Genomic DNA, 22,825 nt, shown 5'->3' on the forward strand with positions numbered 1-22,825 from the left:
GAAAGAATGACCAGACAACAAAAAGAATGTGTGTTTGGGAGGTGTTATGACAAAAGTTAAAAAGAAAAATAAAAACAAATTGCACCTTTCAAAACCTCGGATCGTCAATTCTGAGCAAAATCGATAGATTTTGCCTGCCAACACAAAAAAATAAAAATTTAAAAAAATTGCATAAAAATAACTTACAAACCGAATTGAATGCGAGTTGCTGCGCAACGTGTAACAATTGGCGACACACACATATCGCTCGCCTCCACCCCAAATGCTCACCCCTTTTCTGATAAAGAAGGAAAAATGACTGAAAAGGGGGTCATTCAGATAGACTGAAAAAATGAAAATATTTTTTAAAAAAGAAAGAATGACCAGACAACAAAAAGAATGTGTGTTTGGGAGGTGTTATGACAAAAGTTAAAAAGAAAAATAAAAACAAATTGCACCTTTCAAAACCTCGGATCGTCAATTCTGAGCAAAATCGATAGATTTTGCCTGCCAACACAAAAATAAAAATTTAAAAAATTGCATAAAAATAACTTACAAACCGAATTGAATGCGAGTTGCTGCGCAACGTGTAACAATTGGCGACACACACATATCGCTCGCCTCCACCCCAAATGCTCACCCCTTTTCTGATAAAGAAGGAAAAATGACTGAAAAAGGGGGTCATTCAGATAGACTGAAAAAATGAAAATATTTTTTTAAAAAAGAAAGAATGACCAGACAACAAAAAGAATGTGTGTTTGGGAGGTGTTATGACAAAAGTTAAAAAGAAAAATAAAAACAAATTGCACCTTTCAAAACCTCGGATCGTCAATTCTGAGCAAAATCGATAGATTTTGCCTGCCAACACAAAAAAATAAAAATTTAAAAAAATTGCATAAAAATAACTTACAAACCGAATTGAATGCGAGTTGCTGCGCAACGTGTAACAATTGGCGACACACACATATCGCTCGCCTCCACCCCAAATGCTCACCCCTTTTCTGATAAAGAAGGAAAAATGACTGAAAAGGGGGTCATTCAGATAGACTGAAAAATGAAAATATTTTTAAAGAAAGAATGACCAGACAACAAAAAGAATGTGTGTTTGGGAGGTGTTATGACAAAAGTTAAAAAAGAAAAATAAAAACAAATTGCACCTTTCAAAACCTCGGATCGTCAATTCTGAGCAAAATCGATAGATTTTGCCTGCCAACACAAAAATAAAAATTTAAAAAAATTGCATAAAAATAACTTACAAACCGAATTGAATGCGAGTTGCTGCGCAACGTAACAATTGGCGACACACACATATCGCTCGCCTCCACCCCAAATGCTCACCCCTTTTCTGATAAAGAAGGAAAAATGACTGAAAAAGGGGGTCATTCAGATAGACTGAAAAAATGAAAATATTTTTTTAAAAAGAAAGAATGACCAGACAACAAAAAGAATGTGTGTTTGGGAGGTGTTATGACAAAAGTTAAAAAGAAAAATAAAAACAAATTGCACCTTTCAAAACCTCGGATCGTCAATTCTGAGCAAAATCGATAGATTTTGCCTGCCAACACAAAAATAAAAATTTAAAAAATTGCATAAAAATAACTTACAAACCGAATTGAATGCGAGTTGCTGCGCAACGTAACAATTGGCGACACACACATATCGCTCGCCTCCACCCCAAATGCTCACCCCTTTTCTGATAAAGAAGGAAAAAATGACTGAAAAAGGGGGTCATTCAGATAGACTGAAAAAATGAAAATATTTTTTTAAAAAAGAAAGAATGACCAGACAACAAAAAGAATGTGTGTTTGGGAGGTGTTATGACAAAAGTTAAAAAAGAAAAATAAAAACAAATTGCACCTTTCAAAACCTCGGATCGTCAATTCTGAGCAAAATCGATAGATTTTGCCTGCCAACACAAAAAATAAAAATTTAAAAAATTGCATAAAAATAACTTACAAACCGAATTGAATGCGAGTTGCTGCGCAACGTGTAACAATTGGCGACACACACATATCGCTCGCCTCCACCCCAAATGCTCACCCCTTTTCTGATAAAGAAGGAAAAATGACTGAAAAGGGGGTCATTCAGATAGACTGAAAAATGAAAATATTTTTTTAAAAGAAAGAATGACCAGACAACAAAAAGAATGTGTGTTTGGGAGGTGTTATGACAAAAGTTAAAAAAGAAAAATAAAAACAAATTGCACCTTTCAAAACCTCGGATCGTTATTCTGAGCAAAATCGATAGATTTTGCCTGCCAACACAAAAATAAAAATTTAAAAAATTGCATAAAAATAACTTACAAACCGAATTGAATGCGAGTTGCTGCGCAACGTGTAACAATTGGCGACACACACATATCGCTCGCCTCCACCCCAAATGCTCACCCCTTTTCTGATAAAGAAGGAAAAAATGACTGAAAAAGGGGGTCATTCAGATAGACTGAAAAAATGAAAATATTTTTTTAAAAAGAAAGAATGACCAGACAACAAAAAGAATGTGTGTTTGGGAGGTGTTATGACAAAAGTTAAAAAAGAAAAATAAAAACAAATTGCACCTTTCAAAACCTCGGATCGTTAATTCTGGAGCAAATCGATAGATTTTGCCTGCCAACACAAAAAAATAAAAATTTAAAAAATTGCATAAAAATAACTTACAAACCGAATTGAATGCGAGTTGCTGCGCAACGTGTAACAATTGGCGACACACACATATCGCTCGCCTCCACCCCAAATGCTCACCCCTTTTCTGATAAAGAAGGAAAAATGACTGAAAAGGGGGTCATTCAGATAGACTGAAAAATGAAAATATTTTTTTAAAAAAGAAAGAATGACCAGACAACAAAAAGAATGTGTGTTTGGGAGGTGTTATGACAAAAGTTAAAAAAGAAAAATAAAAACAAATTGCACCTTTCAAAACCTCGGATCGTTAGGATTCTGAGCAAAATCGATAGATTTTGCCTGCCAACACAAAAAAATAAAAATTTAAAAAATTGCATAAAAATAACTTACAAACCGAATTGAATGCGAGTTGCTGCGCAACGTGTAACAATTGGCGACACACACATATCGCTCGCCTCCACCCCAAATGCTCACCCCTTTTCTGATAAAGAAGGAAAAATGACTGAAAAAGGGGGTCATTCAGATAGACTGAAAAAATGAAAATATTTTTTTAAAAAGAAAGAATGACCAGACAACAAAAAGAATGTGTGTTTGGGAGGTGTTATGACAAAAGTTAAAAAAGAAAAATAAAAACAAATTGCACCTTTCAAAACCTCGGATCGTTGATTCTGAGCAAAATCGATAGATTTTGCCTGCCAACACAAAAAATAAAAATTTAAAAAATTGCATAAAAATAACTTACAAACCGAATTGAATGCGAGTTGCTGCGCAACGTGTAACAATTGGCGACACACACATATCGCTCGCCTCCACCCCAAATGCTCACCCCTTTTCTGATAAAGAAGGAAAAATGACTGAAAAAGGGGTCATTCAGATAGACTGAAAAATGAAAATATTTTTTAAAAAGAAAGAATGACCAGACAACAAAAAGAATGTGTGTTTGGGAGGTGTTATGACAAAAGTTAAAAAGAAAAATAAAAACAAATTGCACCTTTCAAAACCTCGGATCGTCAATTCTGAGCAAAATCGATAGATTTTGCCTGCCAACACAAAAATAAAAATTTAAAAAATTGCATAAAAATAACTTACAAACCGAATTGAATGCGAGTTGCTGCGCAACGTGTAACAATTGGCGACACACACATATCGCTCGCCTCCACCCCAAATGCTCACCCCTTTTCTGATAAAGAAGGAAAAAATGACTGAAAAAGGGGGTCATTCAGATAGACTGAAAAATGAAAATATTTTTTTAAAAGAAAGAATGACCAGACAACAAAAAGAATGTGTGTTTGGGAGGTGTTATGACAAAAGTTAAAAAAGAAAAATAAAAACAAATTGCACCTTTCAAAACCCTCGGATCGTTTGATTCTGAGCAAAAATCGATAGATTTTGCCTGCCAACACAAAAAATAAAAATTTAAAAAAATTGCATAAAAATAACTTACAAACCGAATTGAATGCGAGTTGCTGCGCAACGTGTAACAATTGGCGACACACACATATCGCTCGCCTCCACCCCAAATGCTCACCCCTTTTCTGATAAAGAAGGAAAAATGACTGAAAAAGGGGGTCATTCAGATAGACTGAAAAAATGAAAATATTTTTTTAAAAAGAAAGAATGACCAGACAACAAAAAGAATGTGTGTTTGGGAGGTGTTATGACAAAAGTTAAAAAAGAAAAATAAAAACAAATTGCACCTTTCAAAACCTCGGATCGTCAATTCTGAGCAAAATCGATAGATTTTGCCTGCCAACACAAAAATAAAAATTTAAAAAATTGCATAAAAATAACTTACAAACCGAATTGAATGCGAGTTGCTGCGCAACGTGTAACAATTGGCGACACACACATATCGCTCGCCTCCACCCCAAATGCTCACCCCTTTTCTGATAAAGAAGGAAAAATGACTGAAAAGGGGGTCATTCAGATAGACTGAAAAATGAAAATATTTTTTTAAAAAAGAAAGAATGACCAGACAACAAAAAGAATGTGTGTTTGGGAGGTGTTATGACAAAAGTTAAAAAAGAAAAATAAAAACAAATTGCACCTTTCAAAACCTCGGATCGTTTGATTCTGAGCAAAATCGATAGATTTTGCCTGCCAACACAAAAAATAAAAATTTAAAAAATTGCATAAAAATAACTTACAAACCGAATTGAATGCGAGTTGCTGCGCAACGTGTAACAATTGGCGACACACACATATCGCTCGCCTCCACCCCAAATGCTCACCCCTTTTCTGATAAAGAAGGAAAAATGACTGAAAAGGGGGTCATTCAGATAGACTGAAAAATGAAAATATTTTTTTAAAAGAAAGAATGACCAGACAACAAAAAGAATGTGTGTTTGGGAGGTGTTATGACAAAAGTTAAAAAGAAAAATAAAAACAAATTGCACCTTTCAAAACCTCGGATCGTTGATTCTGAGCAAAATCGATAGATTTTGCCTGCCAACACAAAAAAATAAAAATTTAAAAAATTGCATAAAAATAACTTACAAACCGAATTGAATGCGAGTTGCTGCGCAACGTGTAACAATTGGCGACACACACATATCGCTCGCCTCCACCCCAAATGCTCACCCCTTTTCTGATAAAGAAGGAAAAATGACTGAAAAAGGGGTCATTCAGATAGACTGAAAAATGAAAATATTTTTTTAAAAAAGAAAGAATGACCAGACAACAAAAAGAATGTGTGTTTGGGAGGTGTTATGACAAAAGTTAAAAAAGAAAAATAAAAACAAATTGCACCTTTCAAAACCTCGGATCGTTAGATTCTGAGCAAAATCGATAGATTTTGCCTGCCAACACAAAAAATAAAAATTTAAAAAATTGCATAAAAATAACTTACAAACCGAATTGAATGCGAGTTGCTGCGCAACGTGTAACAATTGGCGACACACACATATCGCTCGCCTCCACCCCAAATGCTCACCCCTTTTCTGATAAAGAAGGAAAAATGACTGAAAAGGGGGTCATTCAGATAGACTGAAAAAATGAAAATATTTTTTTAAAAAAGAAAGAATGACCAGACAACAAAAAGAATGTGTGTTTGGGAGGTGTTATGACAAAAGTTAAAAAAGAAAAATAAAAACAAATTGCACCTTTCAAAACCTCGGATCGTCAATTCTGAGCAAAATCGATAGATTTTGCCTGCCAACACAAAAAAATAAAAATTTAAAAAATTGCATAAAAATAACTTACAAACCGAATTGAATGCGAGTTGCTGCGCAACGTGTAACAATTGGCGACACACACATATCGCTCGCCTCCACCCCAAATGCTCACCCCTTTTCTGATAAAGAAGGAAAAATGACTGAAAAAGGGGGTCATTCAGATAGACTGAAAAAATGAAAATATTTTTTTAAAAAAGAAAGAATGACCAGACAACAAAAAGAATGTGTGTTTGGGAGGTGTTATGACAAAAGTTAAAAAAGAAAAATAAAAACAAATTGCACCTTTCAAAACCTCGGATCGTTAATTCTGAGCAAAATCGATAGATTTTGCCTGCCAACACAAAAAATAAAAATTTAAAAAATTGCATAAAAATAACTTACAAACCGAATTGAATGCGAGTTGCTGCGCAACGTGTAACAATTGGCGACACACACATATCGCTCGCCTCCACCCCAAATGCTCACCCCTTTTCTGATAAAGAAGGAAAAATGACTGAAAAAGGGGGTCATTCAGATAGACTGAAAAATGAAAATATTTTTTTAAAAAAGAAAGAATGACCAGACAACAAAAAGAATGTGTGTTTGGGAGGTGTTATGACAAAAGTTAAAAAAGAAAAATAAAAACAAATTGCACCTTTCAAAACCTCGGATCGTCGAATTCTGAGCAAAATCGATAGATTTTGCCTGCCAACACAAAAAAATAAAAATTTAAAAAAATTGCATAAAAATAACTTACAAACCGAATTGAATGCGAGTTGCTGCGCAACGTGTAACAATTGGCGACACACACATATCGCTCGCCTCCACCCCAAATGCTCACCCCTTTTCTGATAAAGAAGGAAAAATGACTGAAAAAGGGGTCATTCAGATAGACTGAAAAATGAAAATATTTTTTTTAAAAAGAAAGAATGACCAGACAACAAAAAGAATGTGTGTTTGGGAGGTGTTATGACAAAAGTTAAAAAAGAAAAATAAAAACAAATTGCACCTTTCAAAACCTCGGATCGTCAATTCTGAGCAAAATCGATAGATTTTGCCTGCCAACACAAAAAAATAAAAATTTAAAAAAATTGCATAAAAATAACTTACAAACCGAATTGAATGCGAGTTGCTGCGCAACGTGTAACAATTGGCGACACACACATATCGCTCGCCTCCACCCCAAATGCTCACCCCTTTTCTGATAAAGAAGGAAAAAATGACTGAAAAAGGGGGTCATTCAGATAGACTGAAAAAATGAAAATATTTTTTTTAAAAAAGAAAGAATGACCAGACAACAAAAAGAATGTGTGTTTGGGAGGTGTTATGACAAAAGTTAAAAAAGAAAAATAAAAACAAATTGCACCTTTCAAAACCTCGGATCGTCAATTCTGAGCAAAATCGATAGATTTTGCCTGCCAACACAAAAAAATAAAAATTTAAAAAAATTGCATAAAAATAACTTACAAACCGAATTGAATGCGAGTTGCTGCGCAACGTGTAACAATTGGCGACACACACATATCGCTCGCCTCCACCCCAAATGCTCACCCCTTTTCTGATAAAAAACGCGAAAGCATTTCGCGTTTTTTATCAGAAAAGACGTTCGCATTTTGGATGTCGGACTCGCGCAGAGCGTAAAATGAAGTTTCTTATCGTGATCTTTGTTAATATTTGATTACAGCTGTTTAATCATTTTCAATGATCTTTTGTATTATATTTGTATGCTTTCTAAATGATCAAAAAATTTATTTTTCACATATTGAAATTTCAATCTATTAATAAATGAAATTATTTTTTTAAGTATATCTCACAGTTAAGTGCTAAATATCAATGTCAAATTTTCATAAATATCTACTTATTGAAATATTTACACATTTTTATTTTTCTAAATTGTTCATATTTGTGGAAATTTTATTTGTTATACAATAATTCACTTATTTATTTTGTTTGAGTTTACGCAAAAATTTTTTTATTCCAATCTGGTTAATTACGAAGTGTCTTTTTCAACAACTTTCATTCATTTTCAATACATAAATCAACGAAAAATGTCACCTAATAATGATGTGAAGTCAGATAGAAAAAAATTTAACGATTAAAAATTGAATTTTTAACATAGAAAAATGGTTATGATCTAGATCAAACATTTTTTTAAAAAATTTATATTTAATAAAGAAGAAGGAATTAGTGGTTGATGAAAAGTTACGTATATGGGTAATAATATGAGAGGAATTGATTGATATTAAAATCAGAAATTAATTGATTCAAATTGTGGAATGATATGTTAAATAAAATTTTTCTGTCAAAATTTTCATAATTATTTTTAAAATATCTCGATAAATAAATTTTTCTAAGCCGTGAGACTTTACCAGAGTGTTAGTTGGACTATTTGTGAATTTTTGAAGTCAGGGTCAAAAATTCGAAAAATGAGAAATTTTCATTTTTCTGATTAAGTTGAATTTAGCTCAAGTTATTCATAAAAATAGAAAAATTGGTGAAAATCGGTTTTTATGAAAGTTGTGATCGAAACTTATGAAAACACAAAAAGTTCGGATAATTCGCGAATAGTCCGCTGAATTTTTTCGGGCCAGATTGGTCTGGTTAGAGAGAAAATGTCATAAGAATATTTTAACTGAAAAAGTGGTGATCTTAGATCAAGGACCGAAAAATATGGGGTCTCAGATTCCTTTGATAATTGGCAGGTGGCAAGGACGTGGGCCCCTTATAAACATACTCGAATCTAAATTTTTCTGTCGAGCGGTTGTGGCAGGGCAGTGCGGACAAGTTGGCCATTTTGACTGAAAAAATGAAAAAATTTTTTCTCGAAAATTTCAAAGTCGATATAAAATACGATTAAGCACATGAATACGACTTCTAATGTTGTATATTGACGATTTTTTGTTGGATACACTTATTTGTAGTTTTTGAGTTTTAATCGAATTTTTGAGTGAAAATGTTCATTTTTGAGGTAAATCGAGTATAACTCCAGAAGTAACAGCCAGATAAATTTGAAATTAATATATGATATATGTGCATATAGTGCGGTAAGAGCATGCATATGGGTGTTGGTGGTGGGGGTCTGGCAGGCGGTGCAGAAAAGAAATATATTTTCATAGTGACTGGGGGTGCTTGGTTAGTGAGGTCACAGAGAGTGAACCAGGGGCAAGTGGCTGAATCGAAACACATATGACCGGCACAGTAACCCATGCCCGGATGTGGCCAAACGGCGTTTCGATCGGCCCAGTGGTTGCTGAGAAATCCGATCGGCTAGTTGTTTTGAGTTCGGTTCTGATTTTTCACATAGAAAAATGACTTGGGGGTATTGACTTGGTGATGCTGTGGAGTGTGAGAGGAGGGCAAGTGATCGGAGTTAGAGGGATATGTTGGGGAATGTTAGTGGAGGTAGGATGTGGTGCAATTACTAAGAGATTGGGTCAGCGGATATTCCTCCACACATCAATCAGTATAATTACTATTTGAAAATTGAATTTTTTCTTTTATAATTTTTTTTTGAAAAAATTTATTGCAATGTTAAACCTGCCATTCAACTTTTTATTGCATTGCTTATCATATTATTAAACAAACTTTATTACTGCAACATAAAAATCCACTTTCGATAAATTGCAAATAAATAATATTGATCAAATCAAATTTTCATGTTTTAAAGATCCTATTTTGGAACATGTTGTAAATCAGTAATCTTCTTCGTCAAACAAAGTAAAATCATCGTGCAACTTTTCTTCAGCAACTTTTTAACACGTAAATCTTCTATTTAACAGCTTATAACTTTTGGACTTGCATCTTTTTCCATATATTTCAGTAATCAAATAATTTGTGAATGATGCAAAAAATGTTGATTGCATACTCAATGTGCACTATTTCCGGCTGCGCAAATAAACATTCTTCTATGACAAAAGCATTTCTTCTGACATTCTTCCATCTTTGCAAAGAAATTCGTCAAAAATAGTTTAAGATTATCTGCTCATTCAAACCATGAATTATGATTCAAATTGAGATCGCTTTCGAAATAAGCATATACAGTTAACTTTCTTCAATTGTATTACCAGTTTGTAATATTTCATCTTTCTTTTTGTACATTATCTTTCTAATCATATAAATTACTATTATTTCCAGAGATTATCTTATATCAAAACATGAAACATTTTTAAATCATTTCTTTTCATTTTTATCTTGCTAATTCAATCTCATGAAAAGAAAAATTTTTTCTTTTGTTGAGTACAAACAGTTTCAATAATTTAATTCATTGAAATTGTTTGAAAGCAGATAATATTCCAGTAACATATAAGCTATAAATAATAATTCATGATAATTTGCAAGCATATTCACATATTTTACGCTCAATAAGATTGGCATTGACTTTCAATTGAATTGTATCACTTTTATTTTGAATTCAATTACCAAGTTTCCGCTTCATTTGATAATCTTTAGTTTTCATTCATATTTAATGAAGAACAATATCTTTATTTCCATCATTAGAAACTTTCGCAAGTTATTCAATTTCGTTGAGAAAGTTATAAAACTTCATTTTTGTTTGCCAAACTCTTTATTTTTAGTTTTTATTTGTTTTAATATTTCGTTTCAAAAATGCTCAATAAGAAACATAACAATTATGAACTTTCACCGTTAAAACAATCGTAAATTGTTAACCTTCTGAATTTCATTTTCAGATGATGTTTTCACAGAATTTTAAAAACAAATGAACGAAAATCTCATTCCAATAATGAATCAAAATATTTCTGTATGCATCTTATTAAATTGGAGATATTAATGAACATTCTTTTCAAAAATTTATTTGAAAAAAGTGAAATTTCCTTTCATCCGATCATGTTTTCCATTGTCAATTTATGAAAATGTCAAAAACCTTGCTCCTTCTTTACTAAATCTAACAAACACTGCAGTAATCTAGACTAAATGCATAACAAATAGTTGCAAAAGCTGATTAGTGTGCTTCTGTAAATTTACTCTGCTTTTAATCCAACAAATTTTTTCCTCAACGAAAATCAATACTTGGCAAAAATGGAAAAGTTTTCATTGAAAATATCATTTCTGGATGCATGGCAAAGATCATTCCCAAGTATTCCCTTCAAGCGTGTTTGTTGTTTCACCGAAGTTGAACTTCTTCTTCATGTAATTATCCATATTTCTTCTTTGACACGAACGTTCATAATCTTACTGATAATGACAAAGATCTAAATGAATTTGTATCAAACTTTATATTATGTGTTCATGCTTTTTTGCTTATTTTCTTTGTTCAACTTTTCTCAGCGATGGATTTACAAAACTTCAATCTTCATCTAGTTTTGTATATTGCTTCCGCATTCAACGAAAAACTGAAACACTTCACCTTTCGATTTCAATTGTCATATCGCTTTTTTCTTTTTGCAATAAATTTCTTTGCAATTAACATTTCTCTTTCAAAACAATAAAATTATTAAACAAACCTTTCTAAATAGTCCACCTTTGTTAATAGATAATTCCTTTCGAAAAACTTTGTAAATAACACTAATTTATTTTGTTCTTTCCAGAATTGAACGATTCCATCGAATTCCTTTTATTTGACAAGAAGCATTCAATTATTCTCTTTTTGTTCATTCTTGACTGAACAAAATGATTGAATTTTCAATATTCATCTGTGACGTATTTCATTTCTAAAATATACTTTGATTTTCTGTTCATTTTTAACAGAACCTTTCTCGAACAGTCAAGTTTTCCATTTCTTGCTTTTGAAAGTGTATGTAATATTTTCATTGACAATATTTGATGTGAATGATAAAAATATTTAAAATGGAGCAAGCCTGTCAGCAGATTAATTTCAATAAAGGCAAAAAATTCAATTTCCAGAACGTCTTTTCAATTTCTTCTCTTTGCAATTAACAACAGAAGAAGATGATGTTTTCTTTGACAACTCTTCAAGCGACTTCTTTTTCTTTGTGAACGAGTCCGATTTATTTCTGTAACTTGCACGGATTAACTCATCAGCAGCATTCAGATCTTCATCTTCGTCATCAACTATGCTTATCGTTAAATCATTGTTCATCTGCTCATTATCGCAACACACTTCTTCTTCGTTTCTATCATCTTCATCGTCTTCTCTGCTGTCTTCGCATTTGATTTCCTTCCATTCACTTGAATCCGAGCAACTTTCAGAATCATCAACATCTTCGGATTCACTTGACTCATTTCTTTGTAAACTGCAGTCATTCGCATCATCCTTTATGACTTTTATTGCGTGAGTATTATTTTCCTTGGCATCGTTCTCATCCTCGTCATCATGTATTATTTTCAAACAATGCAACACTTCGTCCCTGGAATATTCTGGGTGCCTTCGCCACTGCTTCTTTTGCAAGTTTCGCCAACGATCTTTAAGATCCTGACCACTTCTTCCATCGAATTGAAGCGACATGTCGCACCATCTCATTTTTTGCTGCTTACACCTTCTGAGCAGCTCATCTTCTTCCTTTGTGAAGAATCTTCTTTTCTTTTGCTTCTTTTTCACCTTTATGGCATTGGAACTTGTGGAATTTTTGTTGTTCATAAGTAATCTATTTGGAAGTTGATACGGGTTGTCTGATATAACTTCAACAGATGATGGTGAAGAAGAAGAACTTGAAGTTGCACTGCTGGAAGATTGTGTTGAAGATGATGATGTGCATTCTTGGTTTGATTGTTTTCCTTCTCCATCTGAGTTCGTGTTTGTGGATTCGCTCCCTTCAGTGTTTTCGCTTTGACCCTGTGACTCTTCATCGGATTGTTGAATTGAGAGATCATTTTCATTTGAAGATGATGTGCAGTTGGATGATGCTTCTTGAGGGAAACTGCCTTTTAAATCTAGACTGCGTCTCACAGGATAATCACTTAGATTAACAAAATCATCAACCAAATTGTCAAGATTAGCTAATGATTTTGACAATTTACAAACCACGTCTTGTCGAATGATTTTCATTCTTATCGTGTGAAAGTCATTTTCCTTCAAAGCTCTAAAAGAAGACTTTTCTTTTGGTGAATGCACGCTTTGCTCTCAAGGAAAGGTTTTCGTTCTTGTCGATATAAGCTTTAGCACATTTCTTCCATTGGTTTCGAATTTCCCTTTCACCATCTTCCAAGTGCTTCATTGCATCATTGAAATGATCATTCACTGCATTTCTAAATGTCTGAAATTGTTCTTTGATTGTTCTTTTTGGGTCTGACAACTTGATACTATGATATGCAGCGATAGAAGTTAGAGCCAGATCTATTACAGTATCTCCAGGCTTGGGATTCACTAATCTGGAGCATACCGTTATTTTCTTGGAGGTATTTCTGACGTAAGTTAACTGAGCCCTGCCAAATGGGACCCAGTCAGCGACGTAAGCAGTGTGTTCAAGTATCCCTCTTAACTTTTCTTCATCTGTTCCGGCTACCATAATTGCAGTACAGATGAAGCCTGCCCTTAAGGAGTGAAAAGAAAAGAGTTTACAAGGGTACCCTGCTTGCTCTGATCTTTTTCTGAACCTTAAGGACATTGCTGCTGGGCTCATGTCCCACAGCTTTTTCGACAACACATTCTTCGGCCACTTTTGTCTCGTTTTCAAAGATAGATGGTGGTTAACCTGCAAATGACGCTCAAGCCAATAAACAGGATCTCTGACTTGTTCATGTAAGCTGGTATGAGCAAATCTTCCTTCGATCGTTACAGAGTGGTTAGAGTTTGGATGTCCCTTCAGCCTTCTCAATCTGATTTCAACCAAGATGCACTCAGCGTGTAAATCCGAAATTGTTACGTTTTTAACATCCTCTAAAAAAACGTTTGCACATGTAATTGACCTAGCTCCGCAGTGAACAGCAAATAGAAAAAGAGAACAATCAAAATCAAAAAACATATTACCAGAATTGCTTCTTTCAATGATAAGGGCTACATCGTCAAGCAGTGCCGCTTCTTTTCCTTCTCCTTCCCTTTTGTAGCATCCGCTTTTTCTGACAGAAGAAAAAGCAGATCGAATTGTTAATTTAAGCTCACTGGAAAAGTCGAATTCTTTCGTTTGTTGAAGATGTTGTGATTTTAAAGATGGAATGACAACATTTTCAACACTTTTAATAGAATATAAACATTCAATGCAGAGAAATTGAATGAATGAAGAGATTGTTGATGATTGTATTGGAAAAGGTTGGCTTTTAAGCAATTTCGCATATGGAACGTAAAGTTTTTCAGCCCATTTATATTTGCGATGGAGAGAAGGAGATAGAATTGTAACTTGTTGAGAATAACGTTGTAATGTAAGCGGTTTGCTTTTTTTTAAGGTTTTTTGTAATTTTGTCTCCCTTTTTGTTGCTATCCCGCATTCAGCAAAAAACTCATCCCAGTTTGAAGGCATTTCGAAATATGGTTTGTCCAATTCTTCAGCTTCTTTATCTTTTTCAAATATCCCAAAAAAAATATAAATTAACAAAAATGAAATCAACAAGATAAATATGCAAACATAAATATAAAAAAAACCTTCAAAATGATTGCTTTCAACCTGTTTCAAGTTGTCTAACTTCTTGGTTCGAATATTAAACAGCAAATGTTTTGATCGAGGTTGTCGAAAATTTAAATTTGACATTTAAAAATGTTATTATGGGTTGTAATATTTTTTTAGTGTAATAATAATGAACAATTCCTGATAAATGAATACTTTAACAATTCATAAAAACTTTTAAATAAAAAAACTCAATAATTCATTTATCTATATAATAACAGTTTTTCTTTATTTCATTGGATTAATTTTTATAAAAAAAGTTCAATCAAAAGATTATGCAATTTGAAATAAATAAAGTTAATGGAAATGTGAATAAATAATATATGTCGCAATTCTGATGATTTTCGTCATTATAATGCTTGTCAATTTTTGGTTAAATCAATTGAAATCTATGATTTAAATGAACTCGGTTCTTGAAAATATGAATATTTCAATATTACAAATATTTGATTTCGTAAATGAAAATCAATAATGAAATTATCAATTATTATTTACAATATTACAAAAATTTATTTTACAACCCGAAGGAATAAATTAATTAAATAACTATCGGATGAATTATGATATTTATTATTAATTGTGTTCTTTAAAATAATCCATTTTTCTCACTCAATATTTCGTTCAAAATATAAAAGAAGCTTTTCTGACAAAAAATAGACTTGTTAATCTCACTTGATTGCTTTTAATCGATTTTTTTTTCGTGCACTTTGCAAATAAATAAATATTTATTAAAATAATAAGTTTATTTCCATTCAAAAATTTTTTCCAATGTTTTTCAATATCCCACCAAATATCAGAGATTTCGAAAAACAAATAATTTTTCCGTTGTTTACAATTAATGTCCTTCCTTTTCAAGTACACAGAAATTTTTCCAGAATTTTTTTATTTTTGTCATTTTTAACTTTTTCCATAGACTTTCAAATAGAAGAAAAATTGATTTTCTTTTAATTTTATTCTTAATTCTCACAAATCAAGATATCGTTTGAAAAAGTTCAAAGCAGCATGAAATAATCAAATTCACTATGTTTTCAACAATAAACATTATTATATCGATTTTTTACGAAAATTCAAAAATACATTTATTCTAATAATTTCAGTCAAAGATATTATTCTTCAATATCTCAACGAATATGAGACAGATAAATTCTTTGATCTCATTGCTTTAACATTTATCTCATTGGCAGGCAATTGTTGCATTTATAGTTTCATTTATTAATCAATTATTTTCAAACAATTATTCAACTAGGTTATGTTTTCAGTCACTTTTCATATTGAAAAATGAGAATTCATATATTAATTTTTTTTTCGATATTCATTTGTTAAATCTATATGTCTTTAACATATATTACAGGCAAGGATATATGCTGCATTAATGATTTTTTCCTCCGCACAAATATAAATATTTACAAAATTATGTAAACTGAAGTATTTTTTCATAGAAATCATACATAGACAAATTTTATGAAAAATCGAAAAATTCCATAAAAAATTTCCGAGTTTTCAGATAAAAAAGTGATATTCGTTAATAACATGCAACGATATATTAGTACATATGGAATTGGAGATATCATTCAAATAGTCATAAAAGAGGGATTTTTGCAAATTTGGAAAAAAACACCAAAAAATCGAAATTTTTGTTTTCGCAATAACTCGACAAATAATGGTCATAACGAAATTCTGTTTCATGTGCAGTTAATCACATGACATATGTGAATATTTGATCACATCAAAATCGTTGTTAATCTCATTTTTAGAAATGTCATTTTTCGACATGATACTAAAAGGTCACTTTTCGGATCAAAATTTTACAGAGATATGCAACAGATTCCAATAAATCATATTCCATACAAATAGCTACATGAGTGAATTAAACGTTCATAATGAAAATATTCTCCAACTCGATGCATAAAAGGGGAAGAGTTGTAAAACCTAACCCTAACCCTAACCTAACCCTAACCCTAACCCTAACCTAGTTTAAATACAATTAAACTTCGTCTTGTGGAAACAACAAAATGATGTTATTTTGAAGTGAAAAAGAGTGCGAAGATTTTGTTTCTCCACTGTGAATGTTAATGCATCAAAGAAGAAATTGCAATAATTCAAAATAAAGAAAGATAAAATCAATTTCACAAACCTTGTTCATATGTGCAACATGGTGCATATAAGAAGTTCTCACAAAAAGTTCATGATTAATCTCCAGCTTTCAAATTGCGTCCTTGCAAAAGATTGAATCATCACTTTGGCTGTCCACTTCTTTCATCAAACCACTATTGATATCTCTTCTCTTCTTCTCTTTCTCTCTCATTCTCTCTCATTCTCTCTCATTCTCACTCTCACTAACTCTCACTCTCTCTCGCTGACTCTCTCTATTCTCTCTCTCTCTCTCCTTTGCAGATCTTCTTCGTTAACAGATTAATGATGTTCAACTATCGCACTATTGCTTTGAACGAGATGTATTCCGCCTCAAGTTCATCAAGATGCCACTGCTTTCCTTTGCTTTCTCATTTGTCAATTGTTTAATAATGTTCCTTACACGGTCTCTACACGAGTTGGCTGATCTTATTTTCAGTTTTTCTCCAATATCTGCAAATGATTTCCCATCCATCAATTCTTTTATCAAAATATCGTCTTCCATTCTCGTCCAATGAATTCTGGATTTGCAATTTGTTATTGGATTTATTGTTCTTTCCTCTCTAAGTTTTTTTCTTGGCTCAAAATCTTTAACATCCAATATGATCTTTCCATCAAGATAGTCATCTATTTGCGATAGGAATTCGTTTGCAATATCAATTAAATCTCCGCCACTGGTTTTAACGAGTTGGAGAACATACTCTTTGCATGCTTGAATAGTGGTTTGAGTCTTTTTTCTTTTTATATCATGTTCCTTCATAAACTTTGTCGCCGCCATTGAATGCAATTTGGATACATAAGAAGATGGATATCCAAGTTTCCAGCAGGCGAATTTTATTACTTGCAAAATATAAAACCTTAAAGTGACTATTATACTGTCTATCTTCCATTCACTTTGGTTGATTTTCATATTATGGAAAACCTCCGGCTTTGATAGATCAAAGTCATACGGATTATCGCTTTCCAGAACATCACTTGGAAAGTTTGTTCTGTTTGCAATGATTGTAGCTTTGGAAGTCCTATTGAGGTACTTCTCCTCAGTAGGACCTCCAAACTTCCATTTTGCTATTATAGAGGCAGTTTCCAGCACGCTTTCTCTTTTGTATGGGCTATCCCCTATTTTGAGCAAAGCTGAACACAGAAACCCGGAGCGAAAAGAATGGAATCCAAAAAGCTTCTCGGGATAGCCTGCCTGTTTTGCCCTCTTCTGTATCCTTACCCTCATGGCACCTTTGCGCAAGCCCCACACACGTTCCCACCCCAAATCCTTTAGATTCCATTCATCAAATCGAGTTAACGAAAGGCCAAATTCTTGCACTAAGTATTGTTCAAACCACCATATGAAATTCAAGCTGCTTTTTGAACAAATGTCCCCCTCCAGGGTCACGCAATGGTCATCCATTCTAATGTTTTTGCCACACACCAAATTGAAAGTTATCTTAAGAAATGAAGAATTTTCCTTTGCATATACTCGTACAATATCTCTCAATTTTATATTTGCGCAGGTGATGCTTCTTGATCCTGTGGAGAGTGCGAAAATAAACAGTGAAGCCTCCCTGGGCTTCTCGACAACCCAATCTGGAATAGAAGAAATAATTCGTTCCAAATCACCCACTATCAAAGGCTCCTTTTCTTTTGATACAAGCATGTTTGCACCACCTCTTGTTTTGATATTTAAGTTGAACATTTTCATGTGAGCCGTTTGAATCTCTCTATTCGCTTGCATAACTGCTTGTCTCACTTCAATATCCACTGGAAGTTTGGTGTTTGTTTGAGACAAGGAGTATAAACTTGGAATGATGGATGATTTCAAGGATTTCATTGAATATCGACATCCAATTCCAAGTAGTTTTAAAAACCCATATGTCAATTCCGGTTGCAAAGGCCATGGTTTTTTTTTAAGAGTTCGACATAATAAACAATACATTTCTGAAACCCATTCATGTGTTTTTATCGTATCTCCACAAGCAGGAACTCCTCTTTTCATGTACTTATTAATTGTTTTCTTTCCGTAAGATCGTAAAATGTTTGATAATCTTGATGGAGAATCATACACATATCTTGGTTGTTTGCACATTGGATTTTTGCTTTTTTCTGCAACCATTTCAATAGGTTTGAACTCTTCGTTTTCCACATTATTATACAACACTTTTTTCGATTCACAAAGACGAAACTTTTCATCTGTTGTTATTTGATCAACAATTGAATAAGGAATTTTACTTGATTCTTGCAGTTTTTTCCGAAGAAGTGAAAGATTTTCTTCTGTATGCAACACTGTTTTCCTTTTCAATTTGCATCTTCTTTTTTCGTTACGAGATTTTTTCCTCCTTTTTTGTTTATTTTCATTTTCAGAAGAAAAGGATTCTGATTTCTTTTCGTCATTCCTTTTGTGATAAACACTTGAATTTTGATAATCAGATTCTACTTCGCTCCACATTACCATTTCATCCGATTGCTCTGATATTTCATCCGAACTACTGATTTCTGAATTGTTTTCATCCTGAATGCGAATTTCATTGATTCGTTTGTTGCTCTTTTCGCATTTCTTATCCAAGTCCTTGACAGATTTTTTCGTTTTCTTTTGATTTCGCAACTGTTTTGTGATTCTTTGTATCTTTGATCTTTCATTTGAATCGTTAAATGAACTTGAAGTTATAATTGATGAATCTTTATTCTTTTCCTTTCCGAAATGAGAACGATGAATTGAACTTGTTTCACTTGAAGTTGTATCGTCAGTATAAGCACCATCTTGTTGTAATTCCAAATCTTGATTTTCAATTTCACATTCCCTTGTTTTCAAACGAGTTGACACTTTCGAAAGTTTGGTTTCATTATAAATATCCGATGTCTTTCTTCGCTTGACATATGTTCGTTTTTTCATAGCTGATGAGGGTTCTTGTGTATTATTCTTCTTATTTGGTTTGTGAACGAGCATTGATCTTGCTTTTCTTGGACGGCCAGGTTTTCTTTTCTTTTCTTGATAACATTTTTGTTCTTTCACAACTGATTTTTCATTCACACTTTCTTTCTCAGCTTCATTTGTTTTACAACAATCTTCAACATCAATGAAAGTTGCATTCATAATAACAGCTCCTCCAATTCTTGTTCTCAAAGCATTAAAATCATTAACAAGCATCAATTGGTTTTCGTATGCATTAATCAATTCTGAGTTCTCTTTTTCACTTTCTGTAATTATTCTCATCAGGAAACTGTTCTTTTCACGTAAAGAAAAACATTGAAAAGAATTTTGTTTATCATTCAAAATCGATTGCTTCGAATATTGCTTGGTGTGTGACAGATGATTTGAATTTATTGATAAATCACGATTAAATTCTTGCATATCAACACTTCTTTCAATATCCATTTCTGAAACCAATGACGATGTTTGGGAAGTGCAAACTGGATATTGAATGGATGCACTTACACATGCAGAAGGATAATTCTGTGTTGGATAATAATTAGCTCCTCCTTCATACAAATGCTGTTCCTGATTTTCAATATGGGATAAATCTTTTTCTGATAATTCAAAATCTTTATTCTTTTCATTTGAATTTGATGTTTTATCATTAGTAAATAAAGTTTCACTATCGTTGCGTTCGTTACAAAGATTGGAAATACGTTTATCATCTAAATTTTCAGGCTCAGATTCACTTGAAATATCTTTATCGCAGTTATTGTCTTTCTGCCTCCTGATCTTGCACAATTCATCCAAGTTTTCTTTTCTGACAAAATACAAAGGTCTTGGGTAAATACTGCGATGTGCATATTGTCTCACTGATTCCAGTGAAGCTTGAAGCGGATATTGTTCAAGTATTGTGGAATTGAAACTTATCTGGGGGATTGTTTCGTCATTTGCCAAATTCATCAGCCATGAAGAAATTGATTCAATATCGCTATCATTCAGATTTCTTATTGTTGAATCTGTTCTTTCTTGATCATCAATCATTCTGCTCTCATTTTCAGTCAAAGATGGCGTTGATACAATATCATCGAAAGTTCTGAATTGTTCTGTTGAACTTATTCTTAAAGGAGAAAGAGGAGGACTCACCAAGAATGGAGAAGATGGAGAAGAGACTGAAGACAGCTGTGGAGAATGAAGTGAACTGATTGAAACCAGAGGAGATAAAGCTGGTAATGAGAAAAATCCTGGTTTTGATGGACTTAGTTCTCCTCTGTTGGCTTTTCTTTCCTCTTCAATTCTTGAAAAAGATTTGATCTTCGAAATTTTGTTGCTGAGATGAGCTGCAATGATTAAAATAAAACAAATATTGATTGGAAACCACGAAATAAATAATGATCAAACTTCTTGCAAAAGTCGATTGAGTGCTTTGAAAAAAAAGATATATGAAAATAATCTTTATTCTTAATTGCAAAAGAATGAAAAACCTTCTGCTATTCACTTTTCTCATTCTTCGAATCATCGCTTAATCAATATGATAAAAACGCAACCACACGATTATGTTTCGATATATTAGTTGTTGAAAGCAAACAAATAATGAATAGTTAATCGATAATCAATAAAAACACAAACCTTCTTATGGTAATTAGGTCTTTTATTCACAATTTTTTGAAAATTGATTTCTTTATTTATAATTATTTCTAATTGAAGTGAAAATGGGTGTGATCTTTATCTTTTTCTTTCATATCTATTTCTTTCAAAATGAACACTTTTTGGTCGTTCCAACAAAACTCATAGTTAGAATTTTATTTTGTATTTCATTATCACAATCCATTTGATTTATTTTGTTCAACTTTTTTGATATTTCTCAGTGTTTAAACATTCTTCAAGAATCCTTCACTTGATGGGTTATGTTGAAATGAATAGACTCCAATAATGAAAATCACGTATAAAGAATGTTCTTTTTTTGATTACTTCTTTCAATATCTGTTTTTCTTACACCAGACTTTTTTCTTTTCTATATATTTAGACATTCCAATCGTTTTGTTGATTTATTCCTTTCACCAGGCGAGTTTTGCAAGAAAAGTTGATTCATCTTAATGAATGCGTTAAGATATAGCAGTTTTGATATCAAAAAGATTTTATTGAATATGTTTTTTCAAATAATTCAAATTTTGATTGAATATAAATAACTGTTATTAATAATGAAAGATCCCTTTTTATTATCAATTAAATCAACATCTGAAAGTCTATTTGCTTCAATTGAAATTCATTTCTATATTTTTTGATTGTCAATCAAACTCTTTATTACAATGATTGAGAATTAAACAATTTTTTATGATTTCAAAGATAGAAAGTGAAAATTTTTAACAATATAAAGGAATTTTTGTGAAAATGAATAATGACAGATACAAAATGGAATATAAATTATTAATCTTGACTGTTTAGTCATTTATTTAATTCATTTCGATTTTCCAATGTGAAAAAAAAAATTAAATTTAGAAAATGGAAATAAACAACGATATGTTTTTAGAAAATGACTATCAAAATGTTTTTCATTTTATTTTGAAATAAATTACATTCGTTTGTTGATGCGTTTCTTTCATTGTCATTGCTTTTAACAAATCATTTAAGTTATTTAATTATGTTTTCTTGATCAATTTTTTGTCAAACTCCACTTATCCATTCATTTCCCCAGATATTTTTTAAATCGTTTGACACAAAGTTGCAAATTAATATTTTCTATTTTTTCCAGGTTTTTTATTTCAAAAACATATCTCATTCATGAAAAGATTTTTTCATTTTCATATTCAATCAAATTTTCTTGGTTATTCGGTGAAAATCTCATCAACTTTGAAAATTATTCAGTTTTTTCGAAAAAAATATTTTTGAAGTGACACATATCTGTTATTGTTTTTCGATAAAATCATCCTCCAAATATTCCTATTAATAGAGATAATTAATGATAAAGTTATTTTTTTCCAATGATTCTTCTTGTTTCATTCGCATTCAATTAAAAATTGTGTGCCAAGTGAACAACTTTCAGAATAACTTTCATATTTCAGTATTCAATGTGCGAAAGACTTCTCCATTCAATAACACTTAAAGAATTTCATTTCAATTGCTTCTTTCTGTTAAACAAAGCGACATTTGCACCTGTTCAAAGAATTCACAGCCAAATAAAATTGCTCATTATCAAATATTTTTCTGAAGGAGAAGTGTTTTTGTGTGATATGGCAGCAAACACAAATACCATCAATTGTCAATCCAACTTGCATGAATAGAAATTGAATATCCTTTTGAGCGCTGAGATGTCAAGCATTTAAGTCCCATTTTCATTGCTTTCCAGTGTCAAAAAAGGACCCATAAAGTTTTATGGTTAACGAATTTTCTCTTGGAAAGTTGAAAAAAATCGATTTTATGATGTTTTTCATAAAAATTCAAATATTTCAAAAAAGTTGGATTTTCATCAGTTTTTCATGTTCTTCCCATTTTTCACAATTTTGAATTGACCACGGTCATACTAAC

The 22,825-nt window shown here is 32.1% G+C and overlaps 2 protein-coding genes across 2 annotated transcripts; both read right to left on the minus strand.

Moving 5' to 3' along the window:
• Window positions 1-11,603: 11,603 nt before the first annotated feature.
• Window positions 11,604-13,176, minus strand: MONOS_18278 (uncharacterized protein; the record flags this gene model as incomplete). The annotated part of the gene is made up of 2 exons (XM_067871282.1): window positions 11,604-12,667; window positions 12,972-13,176. The coding sequence occupies 2 exons, from the start codon at window positions 13,174-13,176 to the stop codon at window positions 11,604-11,606; spliced, it is 1,269 nt and encodes a 422-aa protein (XP_067719604.1).
• A 3,526-nt stretch (window positions 13,177-16,702) lies between these two features.
• On the minus strand, window positions 16,703-18,502 carry MONOS_16045 (uncharacterized protein; the record flags this gene model as incomplete). The annotated part of the gene is made up of 1 exon (XM_067868954.1): window positions 16,703-18,502. One exon carries the CDS (start codon window positions 18,500-18,502, stop codon window positions 16,703-16,705), a length of 1,800 nt encoding a protein of 599 aa, XP_067719605.1.
• Between the last annotated feature and the right edge of the window lie 4,323 nt (window positions 18,503-22,825).

This window comes from Monocercomonoides exilis (genome assembly GCF_001643675.1).
Source record: "Monocercomonoides exilis strain PA203 chromosome Unknown scaffold60-472593, whole genome shotgun sequence".
Taxonomy (NCBI): Eukaryota; Preaxostyla; order Oxymonadida; family Polymastigidae; genus Monocercomonoides; species Monocercomonoides exilis.